Source organism: Melospiza melodia, chromosome 11, assembly GCF_035770615.1.
Source record: "Melospiza melodia melodia isolate bMelMel2 chromosome 11, bMelMel2.pri, whole genome shotgun sequence".
Lineage (NCBI taxonomy): Eukaryota > Metazoa > Chordata > Aves > Passeriformes > Passerellidae > Melospiza > Melospiza melodia.
Genome location: NC_086204.1, coordinates 26,050,127 through 26,077,964, shown reverse-complemented (window position 1 = coordinate 26,077,964; position 27,838 = coordinate 26,050,127). Strand labels below are relative to the sequence as shown.

Genomic DNA, 27,838 nt, shown 5'->3' with positions numbered 1-27,838 from the left:
GAGGGGGAAAGAGGGTTCCATGTTGCTAAGGGAATGGGCAGTGTCTAATTCTAAACATAGTACAGGCAGTAGAGAATTGGCAAGAAAAGAGAAGAGCATAGGCCAGCAAGAAACTATTGATTTGGGTTGCCAAGGCTGCTGGCTTCTCCATGAACTGCTCCAGTCTGAGCTGGATGCCAACAGGCCTGGCCATGTCCCTCACACAGCAGGAAAAGCACAAGGGAAACGTGCAAGCGTTTCCTGCAATTCCACCTGCTGTGCCACCAAACTGAAGGAAGCTCTGAGATCCCACCAACCACTCGTGCTGCACTCAGGCACTGCTTTCAAATACCTCGGGGAGTCAAGCAAATGAAGATTTAGGAAAAGAACCCCCAAGTCCTGGAGTACAGCAAAAGCTAAAAGAGTTCCCCCATCACAGCTTCCTACTCCTTCCCCTTCCATCTCCAGACTTTCCTTGGCTGGTTTGCTTAACTCTTGTTTAGTTTTAAATGTTAAGGGTTTCATGTCTTAAAAGTGTGTCTTCAAAGGGTGAAAGAAGCATTTTAAGGATTATTTTATCATCTGGCTGTTACCAACCAATATCAGTAAGTCTAGTGATCATCAAAACATTCTGAGAGGGCAAAAAAATGTTATTTTTATGTTTTCTTTAAACTACTAATTGAACTGTCATGAGAAAATGTATACTGTTTCCAAAATTATGTAATGTTATAATGTTTCCAGTGTGTTAATAACTAAAATTATTCTATTTGGTACTGAAAAGATTTATAAGAAGTGATTCAATTCTAACCACTCAGTAACTTTGCTTACAGAGGAAAATTGTATTTATTCACTTATTTTCTACAACAAATATAGTAATTTATGGCAGAAATTAACAACCAAAACTCCACTAATGGCAATTTCCATGAGACCTTTCAGCAGCTTAGGGATACTGCAGAAAGAAAGAAAAAAAATCCTTAATTTTCAAAGTTTGGGCCCAAATTTCTGACTTAGATGAAGGCTAAGCAGTCATTTCTCAGATTCTACAAAATCTTTTTAAAGGAAGAGCTTTCAGAGAGGTATTTAATAAAAGCCTCTCCTGGGATTCAGTTCTTGGAGGTAGTTTTAGAAACGATCAAGCTTTAAGAGTCTTCACTACAACGTCCAGATGAGATATTGTGATGCAATATTAACTTATTCCTTCAGTTTTTCTGCCATCTTGAGAAGGTTTACTGTGATTGAAACACTCAAAGGCTATGTAAAAATATAGCATTAAAACAGAGTATTTGACATCAGAAGTGTAAAAAAGGATACTTGGAGGTGTCTCACATCAGAGAAGCCAAATAATCATGTGTCTGTCACAGAGGTGGATGGCTGGGAGATCCCCACAAGTGACCCACTCTTTGCACCAGACAAAGTACATTTTATGTAATAATAAATTAAATATTAGATCAGATAAATTAAAATAATAAGTCCTCAGTACTGGACAGCATTAACTCAGGACCCCTGAGGGAATTCACACGTGGAACTGCAGAGCTGCTGGCCGAGGTGCTGAGGGTGTCTGGCTGCACGGTGCTGAATCCGAGCCTGGCTATGATACCCAAGTTCACTCTCCCCAAAAATGAGGGACAGGTCCTTTGGGACAAAGCCTCTACCCCCAATCATCTCGTTACCATGCTCCACCCCAGGGAGCTGATGGCACTTGCAGCTTGCTGACATAAAATCTTTAATGAAAGGATCAGCATTAGGATGAGGGGAAAAACACTGCCTTGTTAACCTGCTGGAGTCTGTGAAGTGTCAATAGGCACATGGATAGAGGAACCCAGCAGACAGAGTTACGTGTCTCAAAAAGCCTTTGGACAAAGCCCTGCACTGAAAGTGGGGTTAAAAAGATTGAATTTATATAGGATTAGGGAAAGGTTTTGCTACAAATTTAAGGCTGCTTAAAAGCATAAGGAGCAATGTGCAAGGCTTAAGTCGTCCCTTTTCAGTGTGAAGAAATGTCACTGAGACTGATTTTTATTCAGATCTTCATCCATGACCTGGTGAAGAAGGAAATTTGAGTTTCTGGTGATCCTAAGCCCCTACAAGCAATCAAATGCTGAGGGCAAGGAACACTACAAGAAAACTAAGTGAGCAGTCAGAAGTGGTATACATGAGTTTCAGTGTACATAATGTAACATATAAAGAACAAAACCAAGCCTACATAGCAATAAACTCAGAACAGGCAGTTCTGAACACCAGAAAAGTTTTAGAGTCTTCAGTGAGAGCTCACTGAAATAATGGAGTCAATATGAATGGCATAAAAAGACATTAACTCATTGGACACCACCAGAATGGAACTGAGAGCAAGACCAAGATCGGAGGCAACATTTGGCCACTCTGTAGAACCTTGCCACACCCACACCTTGGACATGAAGCTCCAGATTATGCACCTCCAACACCAGCCCTGTGGAGTGAAAAACAGTATGGATGAGATGGAACCAAAACGATCGGTGTGACACAGCATCTGCCTCAAGGATAATCCAAAAGCTGTCCAATTTGGAAAGGGTGAAGCTGAGAATGGATGCCCCAAATGCTCACAACGCTTTAAACACTGTGCAGAAACTGAACCTGCAATTGCTGTTCACCAAATCTCACAATCTGAATACTAGATGACACTCTGGAAAAGTAGTAGGGAACAATATAAATCAGATAAAAGCATCTATAGTCGAACAGCAGGTAGTGACTGCTGCCACCAGGGTTGCAGAAGCAGACGGTATAAGCAAGCCCAGAGGGGATTTGACAAAATCAAGGATAATAATAAGTCCGTAAGAAACAGAGTGGAAGCCCCATGCAGAGGTGTACTAACATCGTGACACGGCCAGCCTGTGGATGCTGAGGAGCCCGAGGGGAATCAGGCACAGAGAGCAGCCGGGCTGGCTGAGCGCAGCCCTCCCTGCCGCTGCTGGAGATCCGGCCAGAGCCAGGCGGATCCCTGCACTATCCCGGGAGAGCGCCAGGCTCGTTATCCGCCCCTTCCAAGTGGAAAGTTGCGTAGTGCTTTATCTTACATGGAAAAGTAGCTCAAGTCACTGGGAACTTCATGGCACGCAGCATCTTACGCGCTCAGGCCCCGAGACAGCCGCTCCCCTCACGCCCGAAGGGCGGGAGACGCTCCGGATGCTCTGCCAGAGGCACCGAGCGTTTCCCAGCCTTCCTTCCCAAGATCACGAGTTATTTCCTTCAGAAACTACCCTGGCATGAGCAAGAGTCTCTCTGGGCCGAAGATGCAGCTCTACCGCTACTCTCGGCGGGACAAAGGCAGCCTGAAAGTGCCCACTTACAAGTACCTCACAAACACACACCCGAGCCGAGCTCGGGCGACCGCGGCTCTCCCGCCCGGCGCCTCTACCCCGGCAGGCACCGCCGCTCCCCTACCTGAGCCACCACATGTAGCTGTGCTCGTAGGGGAAGAAGCTGTGGGGGTCATCGCAGCAGTACTTGATGTCCTGGAAGCCGCAGCAGAACACGGCGCGGGCGTCGCCGCCCGCCCGCGGGCAGCTGAACCCGCTCACCAGCACCTTGTCGGCGTTGAGGTAACTGCTGCACTCGGCGCTCATGGCGCGGCCGCCCGCCCGCCCGCTGCCCGCCCGGCGCCTCGGCTCGATGGCACCCGGGCGGGAGCGAGGAGAGGCGAGGGAAGGCGAGGGAAGGCGAGGTGGCTGTGGCGGGCGGAGCCGGGCGGGCGGGGGGCTGCGCTGGCGGCGGGGACCGCCGCGCCCACTGGCCCCGGGGCTGCCACAGGGCGGGGAGTGGCGGGAGCCCTCAGGGCAGGCAGCGGAGGGCGGGAGAGCGCCGTGAGGGGCCGGCCCGCCCCGGGCTGCGGTTTCAGAGGCTGGGGAACGGCTGGCCCTCAGCGCTGGGTCCCATGTGGAGGAGAGCTTTTAGGGGTCCGTCCTTACTCATAGCCTGGGTGTGGTCTCGGAAGGCAAAACAGGGAGAGCGTGGGGAGGGATCACACTTCTGTAAGAGTCAGGCCCCTTTGGATTGATGAGCGGGGAAAGCTCCAGCTCAAAACCAGGCTCAGCACTTAAAAATGAGCTGCACAAAGTGAGAGGATGAATGACAGTGGTGTGGCTGGTGCAAAGACTCCGGAAAAGGGGACATCAGGAGAAGTCGAGTGTTGAATATCAACAAAGAAAAAGGCTGATGACAGTGAGATTTTGTGAGTTGTAACTTCATCACTTGAGTTGTTCGATGAAATCAGATACAATCAGATCAATTATTTTCATTATAAAATTGAAGATTGACTTACTTGAAATGCATACAGGAAAATGATCTACCAAAGACCACAAGGCAGCCTTTTCACCTCAGTTGTACCAATAGTGTCAGTACGTGTTAGGATTTTATTGTGTGTCTTGTGTTATTTGAGATGAAGAGACCAATCTCCTGGTCATTTGAGTCACCAAGACATGGGAGATGTTTTTCTGTGGTTGAGGAAAGTCTCTAATGAGGGAGGGATGGCTGAACCTCAGCTCAAAAGCCATCAGCTGGTTGCTCAGACCATGTGTATGAATCAGTCAGCTAAACAACATGTGGTGTGGTGGAAACCAAGAAGTGCAGGGGTAAATGCCATGGATTTGTAGCCTGATTCAAGACTTTGTGAAGTTGCCAATTCTGTGTTCACAACAGAGACCAAAGTCTTACAACTTCCCAGGGTGGAGAAATGTCCAATACCAGTCTTACAGATATTAATCTCTTTAAATGTCTTTACGTACCTTGTTCAGTTGCTAATAACTGTTTTCTTCCAAAACGTGAATTGCCATCTTTGTGTTTCTCTCTGATTCTCTTTATCTGTCTGGGATTGTTTTTTTCTTTGTCTTACAGTTTCTTGATCTGTTTTCACTGAGGTTCTGTTCATACCTGAATTCAACAACCAGGGCAGAGAGTCATGAACCCTGGAGTCATTCAATTCATGTTTTCAAGTGAACATTCCCAAATCAAGTGGTCAAGAGACTTTCAGGAATAGAGAATATTCTTGGTTGTTTTTACATTTCACACTGCTGTTTTACTTTTGGAGATTTTTCTCTCATTAGTCAGAACTCTGATAACTATTTTCCTCTCAGAATTATTACTGCAGTGATGTGGAACAAATAAAATTACCCATCCCAGTTTTATGCTCAGTCTTACACAAACCTGGACTCATTCTTAATGAGTATAAGATAGATCTGTGTCAGAGTTGGAGTAAAGGTGGATCCTTTGTCCAAACTTAAAGAAATTTAGTTTCAAAGAAAGCTGAAATGTTCTGGGGTGATAACATCGTTTTTTGTTTGTTTGTTTCATCAATCAGTATACTCATTTATACCATGCAATCAGTTTGTATTTGCCATGATTACTGGGTGACAATAATTAGTGTGCTTTCTTGTTGCAATTATTTGGAAAGATTTATATGAAACATTTGAAATTATGTTTGAGTTATCTACCTCAGTGACTAAATTAACTACGTGATTGCTGGAGGATTGAAATAAAGAACCATTCTCTTTTGATGAGACACTCAGAAACAGGATTTGAAGTGGGAGTGGGAGGCTCTTCAATGACCAGGGAAACATGTGCATCATCTCTTATGTCAGAAGAAAAATCACATTTTTTATCATTCCAGTTACAAAACACAGACCTCTTCCAGTAAGAGTTAGTTGTTCAGACCTCATAAAATATGTTTCCTTCTCTCTTCACTATTACCAAAATCAATTTAAGTTACTCTACAAATGATGAGAGAAGTTCTCTCTGCTGAGTGAAGAATGTGTTTCAACCTAAGAATGAGGTCATCCAGCTTTCAGAGAAACACAGATCCAAGACCTTTGTGGGGCACATGGAAGTAAGAGACAACATATCCAGGAATTCAGGAGCAGCTTTCAGAATTATCCAAAACAGGATACTTCTGTTCTCTGAGTGCTGAATTATCATCCTTATGAACAGGAGTCCTTTGTGCAGTGAAGCTCCAGCTCTAATTCTGGTAAAATGTGCAAACTTTCTTGGGTGCTTGCAGCCCATACTCCTCTGCAAATCTTCAACTGATTTACTGTTACTCACAATGGTTTCCAAGAGACTGCTTTGGCTGTAATTAAAGCCTGTCTTCAAAATACTTGGGACCATGGAACTGCAGCTTTCTGTTTCTTATAACTGCTTCCAAGCCTTCCAGATGAATTCCCTAGCATAAATATATGTATGTTGTTTATGCAATAATTAAAACAGCAGCATTTTTGTAATCATTAAAATAATTGTGATCTTCATCTAAACGAAAATTATTGTGAAAAGTGCACAGCCTCTTATTTACTTATCCTGACTCCACAAGATATTGGTCAGCAGAACTGGGCTGGTTTAATTTTCCAGCAAATTACAGGAGATTTTCTGGCTGATTCTGGAGTTTGGAGCAAAGGAGCCTTGAGAGAGAAGCTAAAACTTCCTGATTTAGCTATTCCATTTAGAGACAACTCAAAGTGAATTGTGCTTCTGCACTGATGACTACTTAAAGCTAAAAACAAGCATTCATATTAACTGTTGTGGGACACATTTCCACCAGCCAACCTTCCACAGAAAGTTAATTATGAGCTCTGATACAGGTGTCTAGATCAGCATCAATCCTCAAACCTACATGCAAGGTTTTCCTTAAGAGCATAACCTAATTATTAATTGGCAAAGAGCTGCCTAAATTACTTTCAAAAGGAATCTGGTGGCAAATTATGCAGTTAAACAAAATTGTCATGTCAGGATGGTGTAACAAGCTCTGATTAGGAGCAAAAAGTTCAATTGACATCAGAGTTAGTGTAGATAACATATTTTATCATGTTACATGAGCAGCAGGCACTCCAGGAAGGCAGATGACAGCATAAGGCTCAAAACAGAAAGGGGCACAGAAGTTTTAAGTGGTGTGTACTTGGAGCACAGTGAGATGCTGTCACTCAGAGGACTAAAAAAGAACTGTGTGTATTAGTGAGGCACTGAAATTATCAAGAGGATATGCTGCATCTTGGGTTCTGCTCTCAATTCAACCACCTGGGAGCAAGTTGCTTTCCCAGTTGTAGATTTGTGGTAGTGATGGGGTTGTCTGACACTTGTATGCAAAAGTGTTTGCATTTTGAGATCCTCTCTGTGCAAGTGAACACATGTATAAAGTATCATTATATGAGTTTTTCATGTCACTCTAGAGATTGGTAGAGCCTACCAATATTTCTAGTCATTTTAACTGTACTTCACACACATTATCCTCTAATTGATTCCCCCAGTCAATATAGGCTATAGATTTTGACTTTCAGCTGTCTCTGCTTCACAGAGCTAAATAATGAAGAAGGAGAAAGCAATTTGGAGCCTCAGGAAGTTGATGCTCAAAGGAGGTTTCAGTCAAAATTTTAAGGGGGAAAATCAGTGAAAGAGAGAATTAGTAAGTGTTGATACTGGGAATTCTGCAGTGAGGATGGAGCTCTGAAAAGTGATTTGTGTTTGTGTAATGGCCTCAGTCTCTGAAGTGTTTGTGTGCTGTTATTGGTAAATATTTCAGAATAATGACTCAGTGGAGCAAATCTTACCTTTTTACACTTACTCTCCTATCTAAAAGCAGAACAGTCAGATGCATAAAATAGTTTTCAAAAATGAACCTAACCAAACAGTCTTGACTGCAGTTTGTCTTTGTGGTTGAGTGGTTTTCATTTCTTTTTCCTTTCCAGAAAGGAAAATAGTTTTTACTTATCTGAGTAGAGAGCACAAAACTGGCATGTTCCTTACAAAAAAAAGGTCAATCTGACACTGCCTCAAGCATTTAACTTTGCTGTCATTTATCCTGCTTGTAAAACATAATGATTTATAATTTTAGAGACACAAATATATGCTGCAATGCATTTTCTACTTGAATAAAAGGATGCAAATTTTAAAAGGTTCTAGCAAGTATGTAGCTTCTGTATGTAGGGGATGATTATGGGGATAGTTCTGAATCAGAGTTACTCAATTACAGGACAGTTAGAAGTGATGGGCCTGTTATTTCAGACTGTTTAAGCAAGATCTCCATCAGAGGTAGCACTTGTAAAACATGTAAGTTTCTTCATCTTTTCACCATTTATTCTACACTAAGCAACAAAGCAGAAAATTATAGATTCACAGGCTTATTGTCACTTTCTATCATGCTTTGAATTTACTTTGTCGAAAATTGAAGATAAAAGAGAAATATCTAAGTAAACAGGTTTGAAGTGCTGACTTCTACATAGCAGTGAATAAATAATACAATAAAATATCTTCCCACCATTTTCATGGTAAACTCAAACTGAAGCTTTTCATTGTCTTCATTTTGTTCAAACTCTTAGGCCAACAATTTAGATTTAGTCCTATTAAGCATATTTTTCAAATACCAAAAATTGTTTTGTTATAAAATTATGTACATTCTTTTGCATATTTTTGTGTGTCTTGGCTCAGAATTCTTTCTGTCACTTAGCCATCACAGAGAACTTTTGTTCTAATTTATAACTCAAAGTTGCAATAATTCTTCCTCTTTAACCCTCCCACCCTCCCACACAAATGTCTTTCTATTTTCTGTAGGGGGTAACATCATCTATTGTTAAAATTCTGCAGCAGGAGAGAAACTTCCTACAGGAGCCTATTTACAATTGCTTCTTATTTTAAAAAGCTTATTGTTGGGACTGAAATTTTCTGTCCTGTGTGAAAGAAGGTGTTAAGGCCAAAGAGTTGGGCTCTGACCCATTTTGGGGTGAGAAACAGGAACTGGTGTGACAAATGTAAGAATTGAAGGCTGGGATTTGACAGGCTGGGAACAGGGATAGGGTGAAGAAATGGGAGTAGGAAAGAGATTTATTGAAAGGACAAGGCAAAGATGACAAGTCTTGGGAGTAACAGGAGCTCTGTGCCTTACCTGTGAAGCTTGGAACAGAACATAAGTTGTCTGCTTGTTTCCTTTTATATCAGGAAATATATTTAAATCCTCTGGAAAAATGTCAGCTTCATTTAGTTCTCTTTCGCACATATAATGACAAACAGTGACTTTCTTATTTCATTAATTCACGTGGCAAAGCTCTGTATGGTGGTTTGAAATATTTCAGATGACTCATGTCATTGCCAACATCAAATTCTGCTCTTGTTTTCTCTATTTGTTTTCAAACAGAAGAAATTACATGTGCAAAATTACATTCAAAGAATATTGGGTTACTTAGAATTTAGAAATGCCAGACTTAGAGCTAATAACCACACAACTTTTGGCAAGATTTCAGCTCCTTTCACAATGAGTTTTTAATGACTTTATTTTCATGCTCTTTTCTAATGCATGGTCAAAAAGTTGTTTGTGAATGTTAACCATACCTAGTGGGAATACAGAATTACTTCAGCCGTGGTTTTTGGTAATACTTATGATCATCTCCCAGATAGTGATTCATTTTTCCAGTGGTCTGTGACGTGAGGGTGTTTCATTCCTGACATTGTTACATTGCTCACAAGCCTTTCTTAGCAATTGTTTTCTTGACAGATACTCAATTTTATTTTCTAGCTTCAAAAGCTCAGTTTTGTTCCTCATTTCTGGTGCTGAAGGTGAGTTTGTTTTCCATCTCTGAACACTACTAGATTTGGGGATGCTGTAAAGAGAACCATTTTCCATAGCCCTCCTGTCTTTGGCTGAAATTAGAAAGCCTTATTCAGTTTCAATCCCTTTTCACTTCACCAGTGGATACAAGCAGCAGTTGTCCAAAATGTGCAGATGATCCAAAGGAAAAATAAAAAGTATTTTCTTATTTGAACACCTAACACAGCTTATCCTCTGATAAGATGGCTCTGAACATTAAAGGGATATAATAATAATATATATATAATATGCTAATAATTACTAGAAGTTTAATGGTTTTTATGTCTTCGAGACAGCTACAGGTCTTTCAGCTTAACTACATTTGCACAATAATTATTAAAATATACTGTTATCTCTTACTCTGATGTATCCCTTATTATCAGAGCACCTGATTACCACACAGTCTGTAACAAATGGAATTCTCTGAGTGACAGAGCAGACCTTCTGAAGCTGGGCCAAGGGAGCCATTGGTCAGATCTTCACCCCCTCAGTCCTGCTTTGGTGAAATGATCACCAACTACATCTCAGTTGAGGGATTCATTTCATCTGTGTTAGTGTCACTAATCAGATGTTCTCTTAGAAATTGCATGAAGCTATAAGATGTATTGTATCTGTTCATCCTTAACTATCTTCTCATCATTCTTCCATACCTGGAATTTCCTCCAGGGATTTTGACAGGAATTGTGTCTCTGTTACTGCTGAAGTGCAGCTCTTTGTGATGGGCATGATGGACATCTCAAGAGAAGAAGTCAAAGCAGAATCAAGCTAAACTACCTTAATTTACAGTAGCATTGTTTTTTGTCTTATGGAAACAAATGTAATTACTTCATTTGTCTGTTGCTCTCTATTTCTTGCTTTTACTGGTGCCAAAATAATCAACTTTCACATGATAGCTTGCTTTCTCTGGTTGGATTTACTAAAGGTACTAGAGATACCTGTACAAACGTGGAAGCAGAAGATTAAGTTCCTTTGCTTTTCTTTCATTTGTTACATGCTTTTGGGTAAATGGTATTACTCACATGTTTAGTGGCTTCATCAAAAGATCAATATCAAGCTTTTTTTTCACAATGCTCTGAGGTTACTCTAAGTTTCAGTAACAGAATATAGTTATTACCATATTAGACTAAAATTGTTCTACTTTACCATTCTTTATTATTACTATAGTTCCTTCATCAATAGCAAACACTCTTGGGTTCCATCTCACTAAAAATATTCATTTTTTGTTTTGAACCTCATTGCATTCAGTATGTATTAAATTTAGAATAAAGCATATAACATTTATTTTAAAAATTGGAAAAGCTGTATTCTAAAATTTCAAAAAGGACAATTGTTTAGGTTGCTTTTGGTGTGGGGGGTGTGGTTTGGTTTTTTTTATGTAACTAAGATTGAATTTAAAGGTTGACAAAAAGATCAGTGTTTGTATCAATGTAAAGAAAGATAAGAATAAAAGAAGATGAATTTCAATGTTTTCTTATGGTTTTGCATCACTGGTTGCTATTTTGTCCTTGAATTGCATTTTAAATTTTACATTCAAAATGTTCAGGCTGAAACACAAGCACTGCACTGCCTATTCCAATGGAAATTTGCTTTTTTATCTCATTATAGGTCTAAAATTCAGAATTTTTATTACACTAGACATTTTTACATTAGAAGCTCCCACTCTAAATTCTCTTTTCTGTTTCAGAATAATGCCTATAGGAAATCTGTAATGTTTTTATATTACTGCAATTTGTTCTCAGAAAGTCTCATATCTTGTTTAAAAAAAGACAAGAATTGTGATTATATAAACAAATAAAATTAGCATCCTATACAAGGCAAACATAAGTAGGAATCCACCTAACATTACAGCTTTCCACATTATCTGTTGAGTGTAGAAATTTTGAAATCCTAACTGTTCTACAAAGAGTCCTTATACCTAGAAATTGCCAATGTTTTTTGGCAGAATGTGAATGAGATTCTGTGAGGAGCTGGTCTCAATGAGTTTATGGGTCCCTTCTAAATTGAGATATTCTATGGTTCTGTGCTATCAGCCATATGGAAATATTTGCCTTTAAGTGTAAAAAACTTGGTGGGCTTTCTTTTGAAATAATGCAGTGTCATCTCACTGATTTAAGTTTTGCACCAATTATTGTAACAGCTTTAAAAGGAGTTATCTTCCACACAGGAATGCAAAGGGAAGAGAAATAACAAGTGTGCTGGCTCACTGCTGCAAGCCTAAACAAAAGAAAACCTGGCCTGACAGTCAGGACAGTGCTGGGCATTCATTACTTCTCTGGAAATAACAGATGCTTCACTGTCTGTTCATTTTAGAAAATAATCCATTCAGCTCATAAATCAAGGGCTGAAATGTATTTAGAATAGTGGTAACAAAATCAGTGCCCTGCCATGAGGTCACTGTGGTGAGTCACCACCGAGTCCCGGAGACGTCATCCTGCTCTTCCCAACAGGTAATTATTGCAAACAGGCAAGGGGACCAGTGGCATTGTAATTACCAGAGCTGGTGTAGATATTGAGGGCGTTTTTAGCTGGTTTTGGAAGCATAAAGTGTATGAACTAAGATCACTAACCAAGCAGCATTGATAGTGATGTGCTAGAAGCACAAATGATTCTTTTTTCAAGTGTTTTTTGCTTCATTATTCCCCAGTTACTGTGGCTCAAGATGATTCCTGAGAACAGCTGATTTCCTGCATTTCTGACATTCAAGCCAATTGAAAGGCACAAGAATGTGAGTTTATTAGCTGGCTGTTAGAGATTTAATACACAAAAAAGCCAAATATTTATAGATGCTAAGCACTTGGTCCTTCCAACACATCTCTGTAGCTATTGAAGGTATACAACATTATTTGTTTGTTAATTTAGGACTTGTGTTCATAATATACTGTATATTTTAATACCAGGCTCCATGTAGGATGTAATTTCATTCACTTGTTAATTAAATAAAAAATATTTTGCCTAGTATTATCAACTCTACTAAATGAGAGGAAAATAAGATGACAGACTGATTAATTCATATACTTTGTGTCAGAAAGGAGACATTTCCAATGTAGGAAGCCAAGTCCAGCACTGAGAGCACCCAGTCTGAACACTACAGGATGCAGAAATCTGCATCAGGTTTTTTATGTGCAGTGCTTTAATGTGTACAAAATGCTCTTGAAAGGAAGAAAATCATTAGATGTGTTCTTGAAAAAGAAATGTCTCCAACAAGGGGTTCAGAGTATTGCTTACTTAAAAGGACCAGGCACATTTCAGACTAGTACACAATATTTTGGACAAGTATTCTTCAGGAGGATTTTCAATAAATATTGAAGTGCTTAGAAATGATGTTTTGCAAGATATAAAATAGACAAGTTCTTGCTGTAAGATTGGGATGCACAGGAGGCTCAGGTAATTTTTGTTCATTGATCTTGTCATTGGTAGCAGTTACTGAGCTTCTATGCCTGGTGCAGAGCATAAGGAAGAGCACATCTTGGGACAGACTCATGAGAGATTTTCTTCAGTGAGATTTTCAGAGATTTAGTTGCCTTGATCCTGGGCACTGGAGTGGTTTTTCTAGCAGAAGCACAGCAGGCTGAGGCTCATCTTGAGTTTTGCAGCACAAAAGTATGGCCAGAGCTCTTTTTGAGACCCAAGTCAGAATGACTCCACCAAGTAAACAGAGTTAATTGTTCTAAAATCTAATTAGGTAAAATACCAGTCCTGGCACCAAACTAGAGTGATCCTCTTCCATCCAGGGCTCCCCTTTCAACACATTACCAACATAAAGTGTTAGAACATGGGTTGGACTTGATGATCTTACAGGTCTCTTCCAGCCTAGAATTTCTGTGAATTTCTGTGAATAAGCATCCTAAATATCTCCTTTATCTTTTATTGTCCTGCTGTTAATAGAGAAAGTGAGAAAATAATCTCTGATCATGAACTAGACCAGAGAGAGAAAATTGCTTCAAATCATTTCACATTCCATTGGACCCCTTTTTCTTCTTCTGTCAATTGTGTTTTGACCTACCAACAGATGCTTTAAGAATACTTCTCAACAGGTACTTTGTGGAGTGGGCTGTAATTGTGTCAGAAGGAGACATCAAGGAAAGAACCAAAAGAAATGGTCAGAGGTAAAAGGCTAGAAAAGCAATGAACTTTAAATTAACAGGTAAAATTGACACAGAACTATGTCAGACAAGGTTAATTATTCACAGGGCAGAAAGATTTCCCAGTAGATGACAGAGGATTATGCATGCACTTGCCATAGCTGCAGTAATTCAGGTTTTTATCAGAGCTTGATAACAGAAGTATGCATCTGCTCTAAAATCTTCCTCTGGCATTGAAATAATTTACCCTGAACTCTCCTGTATCTGTACATACAGTGACACCTTTTCATTGCATACAACTTCCTACCTGAAACTTGGGCAAAGTTTATCCCTTATCACCTGGCGGCCTCTTGGTGTTCTCTTACCTTCTTAAAATCTTAAAAAGAAATCTGGTTTACATCCTTTCTTCTATTTAAATTATTAAAATTATGCTGATTACATGTTAACTGCATAAATTATTCCCATGATATTATTTTTAAGTCAGTTCTTTGAAATGTTTTGGTTTTCTGAAACTGTTTTGATGAACTCTTTGTTCCCAGTTTCTTAGTGGCTTGACAAACACATTTACTGAGCATGCAGTAAACAACTAGAAACGGTGTCTTGCAATTCCCAGTATTCAATAAAACCAAGTGATTCATATAATCAGAGAGAGACTTGATATTGCAATTTTACTCAATGATATATTCCTGTTGACTTCAGTATAGCTAAAGGCAGAATAGATTGGTAGTCTCTGAAGCTAGCAAGACCTTTTCAAAAGAACAAGAATTCTCTTTTTTTTTTTTTTTTTTTTAAATCAAGCTGTTCCCTAAGCTGAAACTTGTAAAAAAATATGTCTTTTTACAAAATTCACAAAATAAATTTTTTAAGTTTTAAAATCATCAAAGCTTTTTATATTTGCATTTAGATTCTATTTCTTGGTTTGAAATAATTTTAATTTTTAGTATTTTATTAATAAAGTTTGAACATGTGAATATCAGCTTTGAAATGTTTCTCATCAGTTGCATCCAGCTAAATGTTTCAGCTTAAGCAGACTCACAGTTTAGGGCTTACTTTTGCTTGAAAACTTAAATTACTGTGCCCAGATTTTGAAGAGGAGATTTAAAATCTAAGATATTTATATGCCAGAAAAACATTTCCCTACATATCTCTAGTGGTTAGTGGTCTCTCCAGAGGACAGGAAAATACCAGTAATAAAATAAGAAGTATTTTGAATATAAAAGTAATGACAAATCAGAATGAGTGATGTGACTCTAACTAAGGGTTAGAGAAGCTGATTTATAATTTAAACAGGGAATTCAGCATGTTCTTTACTTACAAGGAACAGTTTGACTATTGTGCCCTTTTCCAAAGGATGGATAAACAATCTGTGGTTATGAATATTTTCCTTGCCAGCTGTTCTTTATTTATCATTGTCAGATTTCCTTGCTTGATAAAGAAAAATATAATGGTTCATCCTATAATTCAGATGAAAGCACTAATTATGATGAAACAACCTTGCCTTTAGGGCAAGGGGGACACAAAAACCAGAGGATTGTTTTATGTAATACACTAACAGCTTTGTCACTGCCTCTTTCACTTAAGGAAACTAAAACTACAGCTCCCTGAAGCTGGAATATCTTTAATTTCTATCTGATGGGGAAAGGTTCCACAGAACTGCAATTACAGATCAGGCATTACCAAGTTTGTTCTTTGTTTGTGTTTTGTCAATGATGCTTTTACTGCAGGGTCTGTTAATTGTCATAGAGAATACCTGATTCTTCTGCTTACTTGACACTTTCTGTGAATGAATCAGAAATAAGCTTGTTAAATTCCATCTGGCTCTATGAGTAGAATAGTATAGATTTATCTCTGCATAGAATATATTTGGTTGATTCAATAATCAAAGGTAGCATAAAATTTGTTTGCTTAACCAAAGAGATGTCCAGTCTTCTGAAGATCCTAACTAAAATCAGCAATTTCTTGAATGAGATGCTATTGTGTTTGAAAGGATATATTGAGTACCATCCTGCACAGAGAAATTGTGTCTGGTTTGCCACTGAAGTTTCTGACTAAAATCACAATAGAAACTCAAGTGAAACATCCCCAGCATCTATCTAAAACACCAGTTGTGACTGTCAGGATAACTAGTGTATTTGGCTTTGTTCTCCTTACAGTGCCAAAAAAGGAGATTTAAACCCCTGTCTTTTGCTTCATTCAATTGTTCTATTTCAATGTAGCATACTCCATTTCAAAACAGAACTTTGCTTTCATGTAGGTCTGATTATTACATTCCTTGTGAGACAAAGTTTTAAAAGATCAAAAGTGCCCTAATTTTAAACTTATATTTAAAATTATTTCTTTCCCCTGTGGCATGTTAGAGGGTGCACATGGCTGCATACATTCGTGTTCAGGTACTTAGTTTAAAGTGTAAATCAACAGGCCAAGAGTTCACACCTTTAAAGGTACAAGCTGTAGGAGATGAGTCTTAGATGATCAAGGCAATTGTTCTCTAGGCATCAATGTGCTCATCTGTTAATCCACACGACTGTTTTCTCTGCAAAGCAGATAAGTAGCAGTGAAAAATAGTTTCATGCTATAGATTCAGAGCTGGTTTGCAGTTTTCAGAACTTGCTGTAGGGAAGATTTCTGTCAGATTAAAACAGTGCTGGAATTCGCAAGGCAAAAAAAGTAATTTCTGATCTCTGCATGCTCTCTCTATAGTCTCAACAGTCAAATTCAACTCAGTGCAATTTGATTTGCAATTTTTCTGAGCAGGGATTCATGAAGTACTTACAGTGTGACCAGAGATGTATTAATCTACAACTAAGAATATTTACTTTTACTCCAGAACTTTGATTAAAAGGCCAAAGCATTTGTTCTACAAATTGACTTAGTGCAACAAGGGATGGAATCTATGTCATGCCTAATTTAATACTGAAAATGTATCTGTTAAGTTCAGAGAAAGCAGTTTTGTGCTTAAAATCATGTTGTTTTTCAAGGCTTGCATATGTAATACTTGCCTTAGTTCTCTTTAAATGGCCAAGCTTGTAAGAACATCAATTCTGACAGCATCAGTCTGGAGTGATTCTTAGCACTCAGGCATCTGCTCAGACTTCAGACCGCAGAAATTCTTCACTCACACTAAAATAATAGCACCAACAATTGCAGCCTCATTGTTCCTTGACAGAAGCCCTTTGAAAATCGTGTCAGGAAGAACTCTTTTTATCTCAACAAAAACAGAATGCTCAGGTTCCCCTGCTCTTAACTCCAGGATGCTTTAAAAAGAATCCAGCCTTGTCCAATTGCAGTATTATTGACAAGTGAAAGCTTTTTTTGTGCCTTGCAATGCTTTTAAAAGCAGCACAAACAATATTTGTCCATATAGGACAAAACCTTCCCAAATCATCTTTGCCCTTATGTCTCTTTGGACCTGAAGAACTTGTCTAATAGAGAATAGAAGATTCCTTCTATGCAAATCCAGTGTTCTGATTGAAGTTGGACAAGCTAAATGGAAATAGAAAAGGCTGAAAACATTTTTTATAGCTTAGGTTGGTCTCATCCAGGCTTTAGGTATAAAATAGAAACAAGCTTTCTAAGGAGAAAATTTTAAGCCCTGCAGCACGTGCTAACAGCATGCTGGGGCATTGCTTTAGCATCAAAAGGCAGAGAAAAGAGAAACAATCTGTGGAGTAAAAACCGACCTCCTTTTCTAGGAGTTGGATTCTCTGTCCCTGCACAGTATCAGATGGGCCTGATTTTCCTTCCTTTGTGATATCCTTAGCAACCATTGTCTTAGAGTGATCCATGTAAGAATAGACTAAATTACTGAATCAGGCATAGAGTTCAATTCTCTCACCATCAGAGGAGGAAAATACAGATATTCACTGCCACAAGCATCAATTTCCTGCACTCTTAGGTTACAGTTCAAGTGAGAAGTAGCAGATAGAGCTTGGAATGTACTCATTAGTATCAATGTTCAGACTTTAACATTTCCGTGCGCATTTTGTCCCAAAGATTATTTGGCTGCAAACTGTCTTTTCACTTTCTTCTCATTCCTTTTTTACTTGATTTCTCCTTTTACTTATGTTCTTCTATTACTTCTTCCTTTTATTCCTTTTATTCTCTCTTCCACCCCTTCTTTTTTTTTTTCACTGAAACTTAAAAAAACTTGCTCTCAGCTTCTTTCAGGCAATTTGAGATTGTTTTGTGCAGTATAATCTCTGCCTTTCGTGTTCTTCCTGCAAATCCTAAAGTCCCTGAGCTCTTACTTCCATGGAGAGCTCCACAGAATGAGTCCAGTCAGTATTCTTCTTTCCCCTCTTGTCCTGTGAGCCAGCCCATGCCAAGCCATAATATTTGCCTTTGATTTCAACAAGAGCCTGTTTGGATGCTGAACAGCTCTAATGGCACTGAGGAGCTTGGAAAACTCTTTACCATGGCAGGGTCACTTAAGGTTTATTTGTACACATGGGCCCTGACAACAATATGGACAAACATTGCTTGTGCTCCTTGAGAGCATCAGAAAGCACAAAAAAGCTTTCACTTGTCAATAATACTGCAGCTGGACAAGGCTAGATTCTTCTTAAGGCATCCTGAGGTTAACAGGATGGGAACATTGGGTTTCTGTTGAGATAAAAAGAGTTCTTCCTGAGAAGATTTCAAAGGGTTTCTGTCAAGGAACAATGAGGCTGCAAATGTTAGTGTTATTATTTTGGCATGAGCTAGAGACTTCTGAAGGCTGAGCAGATGCCTGGCTGCTACAGTTGAAAAAGGCCCCATTAAGCATCTGTAACACTAATGTGGTATTAAACTATATAACATTATGCAAGAATTAAATATTTGAAAAATTATTTCCATAGAAAAAAATTTGGATTGTCTGATCTTTGTCTGTACATGCAGCAAAATTTTGTGTCATAAACTGAAAAATAAATTTAACATCAGTTTTATGAAGGAAGAGTTATTCTAAGGCAAAATGCTAATAGAAGAAAGAAATAGCCATTACATGTAGACTCTGGTCCTACAGATGTTCAAATGACTATTCAAATATCATCTGATAATCTAGGTAAAAAATATGCAGAAATTCATCTCATGGCTTCTGGAGAATTTTTACAGGGCCTTTGTCTTCATCCTTCTTTCATTTAAATTTTACAGATGTGTTTCTCCCATGCCCTTCTAAACTCTCTATACAGATGAAATTAATTGTGTTTGGCTGTGGTCATTGGAACATGCAAAATCTGTCTGGTCTGAAGTTACCTGTTTTGGCCCTCTTCCTAGCACACACCTTAAGTCAATCATACAATTTCTGCTGTTTATTTTATTCAGTTTATTTATTTTATTCAATCAAAATATGACAACAGATTTGCAGATATCAGGGAGATCCCAGCTAGAACATTCTGATTATTCTGATCTTTCTTCCTATATGAACTAATTTCCTTTAGTGTTACCAACAACTAATAATTGAATTGGGGAAAAAAACGGTTGCTGAAGATTTCTTCTTTCCTAGAAAACTCAAACTGAATTTGGTCAGAGAAAAATATCATATTACTTTGACCATGTTAACTTGCTGGTTTCTGCATTCTTAAATGGTGAATACAGATTCAACTGGTCATAATTTCCTTTCCCTATATCCTCTCTTTTGGAATGTGAAAAGACAAAGTCCAGCCCTAATTCTCAATTAAGATGCAATTGACATGCTGAGATTTTTGAAAGTCATAATTCATCTTTCTTCTTTAGGATGATTTTCCTTACAAGTTCTGTAACATGGGGCCTTATTTCTTCAACAGAGACAGTAGAGTCCCAGGCCTTTACTACTTTCCCATTGGGGTCCACCAGGTATTTCCAGAAGTTCCAGGTTGGTTCTTCTCCTGTAGAAGCTACAGGGGAAAGAAAAAAAAAAAAACACAAAAACTTAAATATTAGAAAACCACATTAGCCAATTCCTGACATTTCTTCATGTCAATTTGATGATTAACCTTGCAGAGGAAGAAGGAATGTAAAATTAAGAGGAAGTTCAGACTGAATAAGATTAATTTTCTGACAGACAGCTTTAACTAGACAGTGGTCCCTTGGAGACTAATGGAAACAGGGAAGCTTGAGCCAGGAGAAAGCACAATAATCAGTGTTGAAGTGTGTGACGGCATTTGTGTGTGGGGCTGTGCTATAGAGATATAACTGATACAGTTGAACACTGATAGGAAAATGGAATTTGACATGACAATATAGCTTTACTAGGACTGATTATTTGCTTATCCAGAATTTTCCCTCCAAAAGCACCCATTACCATGTGCCTCAGAAGATTGTTTCAAGAAGAAATAACAAAGTAATTGTTCCAGGTTTCACCTAATTTTCATCTACAAATGAGTACTGCAGTTTTCCCCTTCCTGATCACATACCCTTTTACATGAGTCACACTCTTACCCTTTACTCTTCCGCTGTGAATAACAAAATTTCCAGGACTTTCAAATAGACCAGGAACCTCATGCCCCTGAAAGCACAAGTACAGATGCTACAGACAATTAGCACCTTTTTTTCCCACTGATTATACACTGGGCAAACCTCCCAAGGAATCAGAAGTTACTTCAATGTATCATCAAGACACAGCCAGACCTATACTTTTAACTATGTTGTCATTGTGCTGAATAAAGATGCAGCCTCCAGCAGCCTCCCCCTGAGGGCAGGCGAGCAGGGAATCACAAATTCTGTATTTCCTGGGACATGTCTGCAGGAACATCTCTCCTTGGCAAAACAGAAATGAAAGGATGTGAAGAGGATTACAGGGAAATTTGGCTAGCAAAGTGATTCATTACAGATACTTGAAAGGAGGTGAGCTTGGGGTAGTGAAAAATAATATCCACACTCCTTTAAATTCTGAGGGATTTGGGAGAACACTGTGGTGCTGGAGAGAAGCAGCAGGGATGTGGTCCTTGCAGAATGCAGCTCGAGTGATACTGTGTCACACTGGGCTTTACTAGATTTCATTGCTGAAAGACATTTCCTTCACATTGGATTAAGACTGACATTTTAATATAGCATTTAAATGGTATTTAGAGCATTTGTTCAGTGCCTTGATAGGGAGCATCCTGCCTTGCTGGCTGGTAAGAACCAGCAAAACCTCTTCAGGTGTCAGTGTGGCTCTAAAGCAGATTGGAACTGCACAGTGTGCTGTTCCAGTGCTGGGGAGGAATGAGGAAGGGAATATTTAAGGACATTGTCTAGTGCCTGGTTTCACTTTTGATTGTTGAAGTAAATGATGAGGTGCTTTGCTTCCACTTATCCTACAGCCCTAGAGATGAATCTTATAAATCCAATCTGCAGCACTCATGTCACAGGAGGGGGACCTAAGAGGCTGCAAAGTGGAAAGAGGAAGGTCAGGGTATTGTATGCCTAGAGGACAGAATTTCAAGGCCTGTATTCCATGTAGAGGTTTATTGGACCAGTTTTTACAGGACATCTGCTATTGATGTGTGCTCATCTCTGGAGATCTTTTGAGAAGGTAAGACAAAGGTGGCTGAAGAATTCCTGCCTTGTGCAGAAGGAGGGACTACATGACTTCTGACCTCTTCAAGCCTGACAACTCTGTCAGCACATCATCTCTTGTTTCTTTGGATGGTATTTTGTGTCAGAGGACGTCTATGCAGGAGAAACAACCCTCCAGCATTCCAGGTTACTCACCAATTAAGTACTTGAAGGCAGGAATTGCACCAGCTCCACTGACCGTGATTTTGCTGAACATGGGGAAGGAGGCACCATAAGTCTTTCGTGCAAAGCTCTCAATTTCTTTGTTGGTGTCTGGTTCCTGCTGCCCAAACTGATTGCAGGGGAATGCCAGCACATTGAAGTGGTACGGGCCCAGGTCTCTCTGCAGCTGCTGTAAGGCCTTGTAGTGGCTGTCTGTGTACCCACACTCACTTGCAACGTTGACAACTAGAGACACCTGATGAACAAGAGAGCACATTTAAAAATGTGTTGCACGTGTCAGTTTTCCAACAGGTAGATTATTTAAAAAGAATAAAAAATATGTCTAGGAAACTGTGACTGAACACATATTTGAAACTACATTGATTTCTCTTCACAAAAGGAAGATTTAATATTTCTTTTATGTATTCCTCTTTAGCAAGCATTAAGATAATCAACCAACTGCTAAGAAATCTTAATCTTCAGTTTACTGAGAATCTGTGTTTTTCCATTCTGCCTTTTGGACAGTTTCTAAGCATAATTAAGAAGTGACTATCCAGCTAAGAGATACTAAGTTGCATGAAAGAAAGTTGCAAATCAATGTATTTTTTGTTGCTTATTTATCTGTTGTGAAGCATCTGCTCTGCATCATGTTTCCTTGCTCAAAATTAAGTGTCCTTGCAGAAGTGTCTGTTCCATTTATCATTGCTAGTGTTGAGATCTTGACCTGGAAGTTAATAGAAGCAATTACAGGATTTGGGGTTGGTGTGTGTAGTGTGGGCTGTAAAATTCCCCATCACTTCTAGAGTTAATCTACTCAGTTGTGACAAAACAGCAACAGTTTTTGCACAAAGGTTTACTGCCTCAATTAGAGATTCCAGGAAGTGAAGGCTGCCCACTATCCTTTGAGGTCATTCCTGCACTGGATCATGTTCAATCCTGTGTATGTTGTGTCAGTCAGATATGAGCACAGGCACGTCTGCCAGCACAGACCCACCTGGGAGGGAGCTCTCACACAGGTGAGCACTACAGGAACAGCAGAATTTGTCTGGGATATTGAGTGACCTAACTCTGAACTAACACATATCATAGTTTCTCAAAGCCTTGAAGAATGTTTCATTGGTTTTTGAGATAATTTAGCCTTAATTACCTTTAAGAATTTTAGATTTATAGTTTTGTTATTCTCACAAATTTTGTGAGCTGCCACTCATTCTACATAAATTGAGTCCGTTCTAATACTTTCATACAAAAGTATTTAAGGAAAGAGGATGTGTGAAATAAATAATATTTAGTGAAAAATAAATGGCTACATGTGCATAGTGTTTTTAAAGCCAGAAAACCAACTGGCATATAAAGGTACATATCTGGGTAATATATGGGATCATAAGATGAGATGTGTAGAAGGGGTAGGAATGAGTTAAGAAAAACCTAAGGGGATGTTGGTATTTGTAATTTATTACATAAAATATTGACACTTTGTGTATTTTCTACTTTGTATAACTATATGGCTATCACAGAGTCATCGAATGTCCTGACTTGGAAGGACCCACAAGGATCATGGAAGTCCAGCTACTGAATTTAAAGTGGATTTGGAGTGGCACTGTTTCCCCTGGAAGACAGGTAATCTTTCAAAGCACAAGTTGGTGAAATCTTCTTTGTGGTGGAGTGTGTCTACAGGATACAATCTAAACAACCCCTGTACACTTGTATGAACTAGGACCTGCAGCCATCTCACCTCCAAATCATCACTTTCATTCAGACAAGCTCTGTCTGAAATTTTAAATTCAGTCTCCTAAAACATCTGAAGTTATGGCATATCATTAGATTTATTTTTTTTTTCAGAGAAGAGGCAATAATTTTATGATGCATTCCTGTTGCAGATTCTCAGCATTTGAAACAGAATTTGTATGTCTGACATAAAAAATAACTATTGGCAGTTATTTTCTTTTCAATTAATCTGATTTATCAAGCATAGTGATAACAGTAATTTAGTATGAAGTAAAGATAACTTGTATCTAAGAGCTGAAGTCACATGTAGCTCTTCCACATGTAATTTTAGAGGCTTTTTAAATTATAGCTTAAGCCTTGGGATTTTCTTGATGCAGAAGTATTCATACACCTTACTGAATTCAACTCTATTGGTACCTGCTCTCAAATAGAAGTGTAATGTAAGAATTTGTCATTGGAGGTTTGGGGTAAATAAGGTTGTGTAGGCATTGTGATCAAATTAAAACAGATATGAAGGATTAATTGTCAGTGAAAACAACTAAGCTTTTATCATTTTTACTTGATTTTAGGTAAAAAGAGGGCTGGAAAGGATTCACTCAAAATGAAACAACTATTTTAATTTACAGCTGTTTAAAACCAGTGGTTTCTTGGCATGGTGGGGAAAGGCTTGAGAGCTCACAGTGACAACAGTGCAAACTTCCAAACATATTCCCCCAAAACATATGGAAACTACATTCAGCATTTCTTGGATGGCAGACACATTATGTTTCTTTTTTTTCCTTAGAAAAATGCATTCACTGTAACTGAATTCTCCATTGCTGACCTCCATCATTTAATACTGCAAACCTCTTAAAAGTATAACTAACATACATAATGAAAACTTCTGTGATCTATTAGTGTTTCTCAATGAATGTTTAAAATTATTCTTTAAAAATCTTTCTTGAGTTATCTTTCAGATGTCTGGTATTAGATGTCTGGTATCATGCAGTGATATTTTTTGGTCTGCATTTTATTTTTAATAAATAACAATCACTCTTTTTGCCCTCACGTAGAGGCTGTACTTTGACTTCTTACAACTATGAGTGATTTAAGTTCAATATGCCTGACTTTGGGCTCTGAGAGTGCAAGTCAAGCACACCACCTAGTGTGCAGTGCAAACAGTTCAATGGACCTCACAAAAATTATTTTGCTTCAGCTGAATTCTTTATCAGCTGTTGTCTCACCTCTTAAAACTATGATTCCCTTTGCTTAGAAAACCCATGCATTCTAGTAGTGAACTCATTTAACACTGCAAAAACTCTTCTTTCTTTGCTTAATGCTCACACCAGAGTGCCTTCTTTAGGGAAAAATCCTGGGACAGATTTACGAATCTGTCTCAGCTTCAAGTAACCCTTTGTGGATCTGTCAGCAGAGGCAACAGATACCTGAGTTTTTAGACCCAGAAATTCTTAACTGGCTCCGTGTGACTATGGAAGAACCAGCCACAAGTGTCAGATGGCACCAACTCACTGAGCTGTCACCTTCATGGAACAAATAGCAATATTTGTGTGGCAATTCAGTGGCTGTGCATTTATCCACACCCAGGAGCGCCACAGCCTCGGATTGCAGTGCATCCGGGTCCAAAGTGCCTACAGTACTTTCAATTATAACATTTACTTAAAAATAATACTTCAATTGCTATAGTGCCTAATGCTTTTCCATGATTATAGCACCTATGGTTCAGGATTTGCAAAGGCACTGCACTGACACTGCTTAATTCCACCCCAGCACACTGCACTGAGCTGGGTGGTAGATTGGTACCATTGCATCAAGATAGGCACAAACACAGCAGGGAACAGTTGATGTTTGGGAGCTCTGACTCCCAAATAGGTACTATTTTTGGTAAGAATACTGCCTCTTACAGCATATCTGATGCAGATCATGCAATAAAAGACAAGATTATTGAATTAGATTAGATAGAAAACTAATCTTGTTTGGATCCTCTTGATTCTTGTTGAACCATAATCACTGTCCTTCATTTTTGATGTAGATGAGTGATGGGTTAACATTTTATGGGAGTGTGGAAAAACCACAGAAGGATGACCTCCTCAACACAGTGAACCAGAGAGTTTTTGGATCTATGTCAGTTGTGGAACTCTTTTCTCAGTGGTAATGGTCCTCCCTTTATTTGGTATATAACATAGGATAATTGGGGTTTGTATCAAGATACACTCAAATAGAAAGAGAATTAATATCAATCAGTCCTTTTTTTTCTTACTATGAAAAAATCATTTCAATGATCTGAATAGACACAAGTTTATATTAATAATGATTTATTGAAGAATGATTCTGTCGGTCATGAATTGCACTGATTGTTTATACTTAGCATGGCTCTTGTGGTTTTAGAATTAGCAGATTTTATTAATTTTTTTAAGTCTGGAAGCCCTTGGATTTTTTCAATTCCTAGTAAGTTGCTTGACTACCAATTAAGTAGTTATTTAAATAAATTAGCTGAATGACTGAATTGAAGAAAATGTCTTCTCTGCATCTGCCAGAAAGCTTAAGGCTGGTAAAAGCTGGTTTAGCAATTAACAGACTATTGTTCCAGGAGCTAACTAGTGACTCACTTTCCTTAAAACACCCCCAGCACACACGTAGCACTTTAATAATATTTTATTTCTTTTAATAGCTTTAAAATATTATGATAAACCTATGACTTTACTTATCTAACTGCAGATTTAATCAAGTTTATTTTAAGAAATAAATGGGAGTTTTAATTAACCATTTTCTATCTTGATACTGAGTTCTGACAACATAATGACAGAAAGGGATGTGTTTTATTGCTGCAATTTCCTTTAAAATTGTCCACATACATTATCAAGGAGCAGGTAGCCTGAACATTAATAGAATCTCTGAATGCAAATCTATCTTTTATTCCACACAGAAGCTGAATGTCGCTTTTTTGGAATAAACTATTCCATGTGGCCTAGCAGAGATCAAAGACTACCATTCATCAATGGTTTATCTTTCCCAGATACAGCTCTAGACCTCCCCTTTATGAAACCAGCCATGCCTCGAGGGCAGCCTGGAACCACAGCCCTGGGATGCAGCCCACACCCTGAATCTGCCTGTTCCTGGGATTCCAGAGGGTATCAACACCCCCAGAGTGGCCGTAAGGAATTCTTCCAAGTTCCCCCTTAACTCCTTTCCATGTTGATTCTGGCTCTGAGATAGAGAAGCTACAAGTGGTAATTGTTTATTCAGATTAGCAGATAACATGCAGACAAGACATGCCCCAGTAACAGGATTTATTGATGGAGCCTTTGGAAGGAGCTCATTTAAAAAGCACAAATATTGCTCAATACTAAACAGCTTCCATGTTTTTCTCCAACAGATATTTGAGTGGGCATGGGACTGGTTCTGCTGTATCTCACTTGTGAATGATGGGGGATGAGGACTTTGACCAGAGAGGATTTAGGCCTCTCATTCAGTCCAAATCCATCAGTATCCATTTCTGCTGAGCTCAAGAAAATGTGCATCTCCCTATTAAGCTTCTCTGTCTTCCTGCCAATGTTTCAGTGACCTGCTGTTCTGGACCAGTGAGCTCAGACATCTGAGGAGGGGGAAAGGAAGGTGTAACTACAAAGCTGGAGAAAAAGGCTGAAAATGAGAAGTGATGCTGCTTTTTTGGGCATCAGTGAAACTATCGGACTGCCTGATTGTATCACAGATGTGTCACTTGTGGGATTTATGCTGATTTTAGCTTCTATAATTTGTGAAAGAGGCTAAAAGAGGTTGTAGTATTAAGTATAATAAGTGTGCTAAGTTCACTTTTCCATAGGTACCGATTTTTTCTAGATGATCAAACCGCTAATAAAATGAAATGAAATAAAATCAGATTATAATCAGGGACATTGTTTTAAAATGGTATGGAAAACTCTGCCTAAAAGTACTTTATATAAGATGCAAATACAATTTAGAAGACATCATAAAAGCATATGTGCTTTTATCTACGTGTCCTTGCTGTCACACTAAAAAGCGAGAGAAGTATTTGCATGATGTTGTTACAATTTCACTATACTCTGATACTTTGTAATGTCTCATGCTTTTACTAGCTACGGTGAAATCTGTTAACTCCATTCGCCACGGATCAAATCCCTTTTTTTTTTTTTTTTTTTTAATGTAAAACATTAAAAAGGAACAGGATTTGAATAAGAATAACACACAAAAAGTCATGCAGTAAAAAGACAGAAATAAACTCCAAAAGTAAGCTACACAAAGACACAAACTTCCAGAGTTTCTAATGGAATAGGCAGAATCCAGAGCAACCGGCAGGAGGGCAGCGTTCCCCGCCTGCCACGTCTACAGGCGGCTGCAGCAGCAGAAGACGCGGACACACACGGGGGTTAGATGCGAAGGCTTTATTGAAGAAGAGGAGCCTGTGTTAGCCGGACGGGCTGGCCGAAGGGCAGAGGCACAGAGCGAGCAGCCCAGAGGCACACCGAGTGCACCGAGGCTCCGAGCTCTCTCCCGCGCTCGCTCCGCGGACATGCAAGGGCTGCCCGGGCGGGAGCCGCCCCTCCCCGCCGCACTTACCGAGCCCCTGTACTTCTCCAGAGACACAAGCTTGCCCCTGATGTTTACAACTTTGAAAGTGTAAAAATCAGGCTCCTTCTGCCGCGTAGCGGAAAAGGCTAAGAGCAGGAGCGCTGCAATTGCGAGGAGCATGGCTAGAGGGATGAGGAGGACTTTGGGGAAGGAGGAGGCAGGCTGGTGCTCCACACTGCCCTCCGGGTCCAGCATGCTGCACGGCCGCCGCGCTCTG

The 27,838-nt window shown here is 39.1% G+C and overlaps 2 protein-coding genes and 1 long non-coding RNA gene across 3 annotated transcripts in view; 1 reads left to right on the top strand and 2 right to left on the bottom strand.

Annotated features, from left to right (window-relative positions):
• Positions 1-3,649, bottom strand: part of SHISAL2A (shisa like 2A) — a 19,641-nt gene extending 15,992 nt beyond the window's left edge. The window contains exon 1 of the mRNA XM_063166118.1: positions 3,397-3,649. Coding sequence (XP_063022188.1) covers positions 3,397-3,578 — 182 coding nt within the window. The 5' untranslated portion in view covers positions 3,579-3,649. The remainder of the gene's footprint in view (positions 1-3,396) is intronic.
• LOC134423253 (uncharacterized) lies at positions 3,482-27,538 on the top strand. The gene is made up of 3 exons (XR_010029037.1): positions 3,482-3,554; positions 22,824-22,926; positions 26,408-27,538. It is a non-coding gene; the product is annotated as an uncharacterized LOC134423253 (long non-coding RNA).
• GPX7 (glutathione peroxidase 7) lies at positions 18,941-27,838 on the bottom strand. The gene is made up of 3 exons (XM_063166117.1): positions 27,610-27,838; positions 21,304-21,565; positions 18,941-19,505 (listed from the first exon to the last, which is right to left on the bottom strand). Exons 1-3 carry the CDS (start codon positions 27,814-27,816, stop codon positions 19,342-19,344), a joined length of 633 nt encoding a protein of 210 aa, XP_063022187.1. The 5' UTR covers positions 27,817-27,838; the 3' UTR covers positions 18,941-19,341.

Excerpts from the sequence above, each read along its gene's own strand:
- GPX7 (XM_063166117.1), bottom strand. The coding sequence starts at position 27,816 with ATGCTGGACCCGGAGGGCAGTGTGGAGCACCAGCCTGCCTCCTCCTTC. Across the intron at positions 21,566-27,609 it reads TGGAGAAGTACAGGGGCTCG|GTGTCTCTAGTTGTCAACGT; the intron begins GTAAGTGCGGCG and ends CTTGTTCATCAG. Across the intron at positions 19,506-21,303 it reads TGCCTTCAAGTACTTAATTG|CTTCTACAGGAGAAGAACCA; the intron begins GTGAGTAACCTG and ends TTTCCCCTGTAG.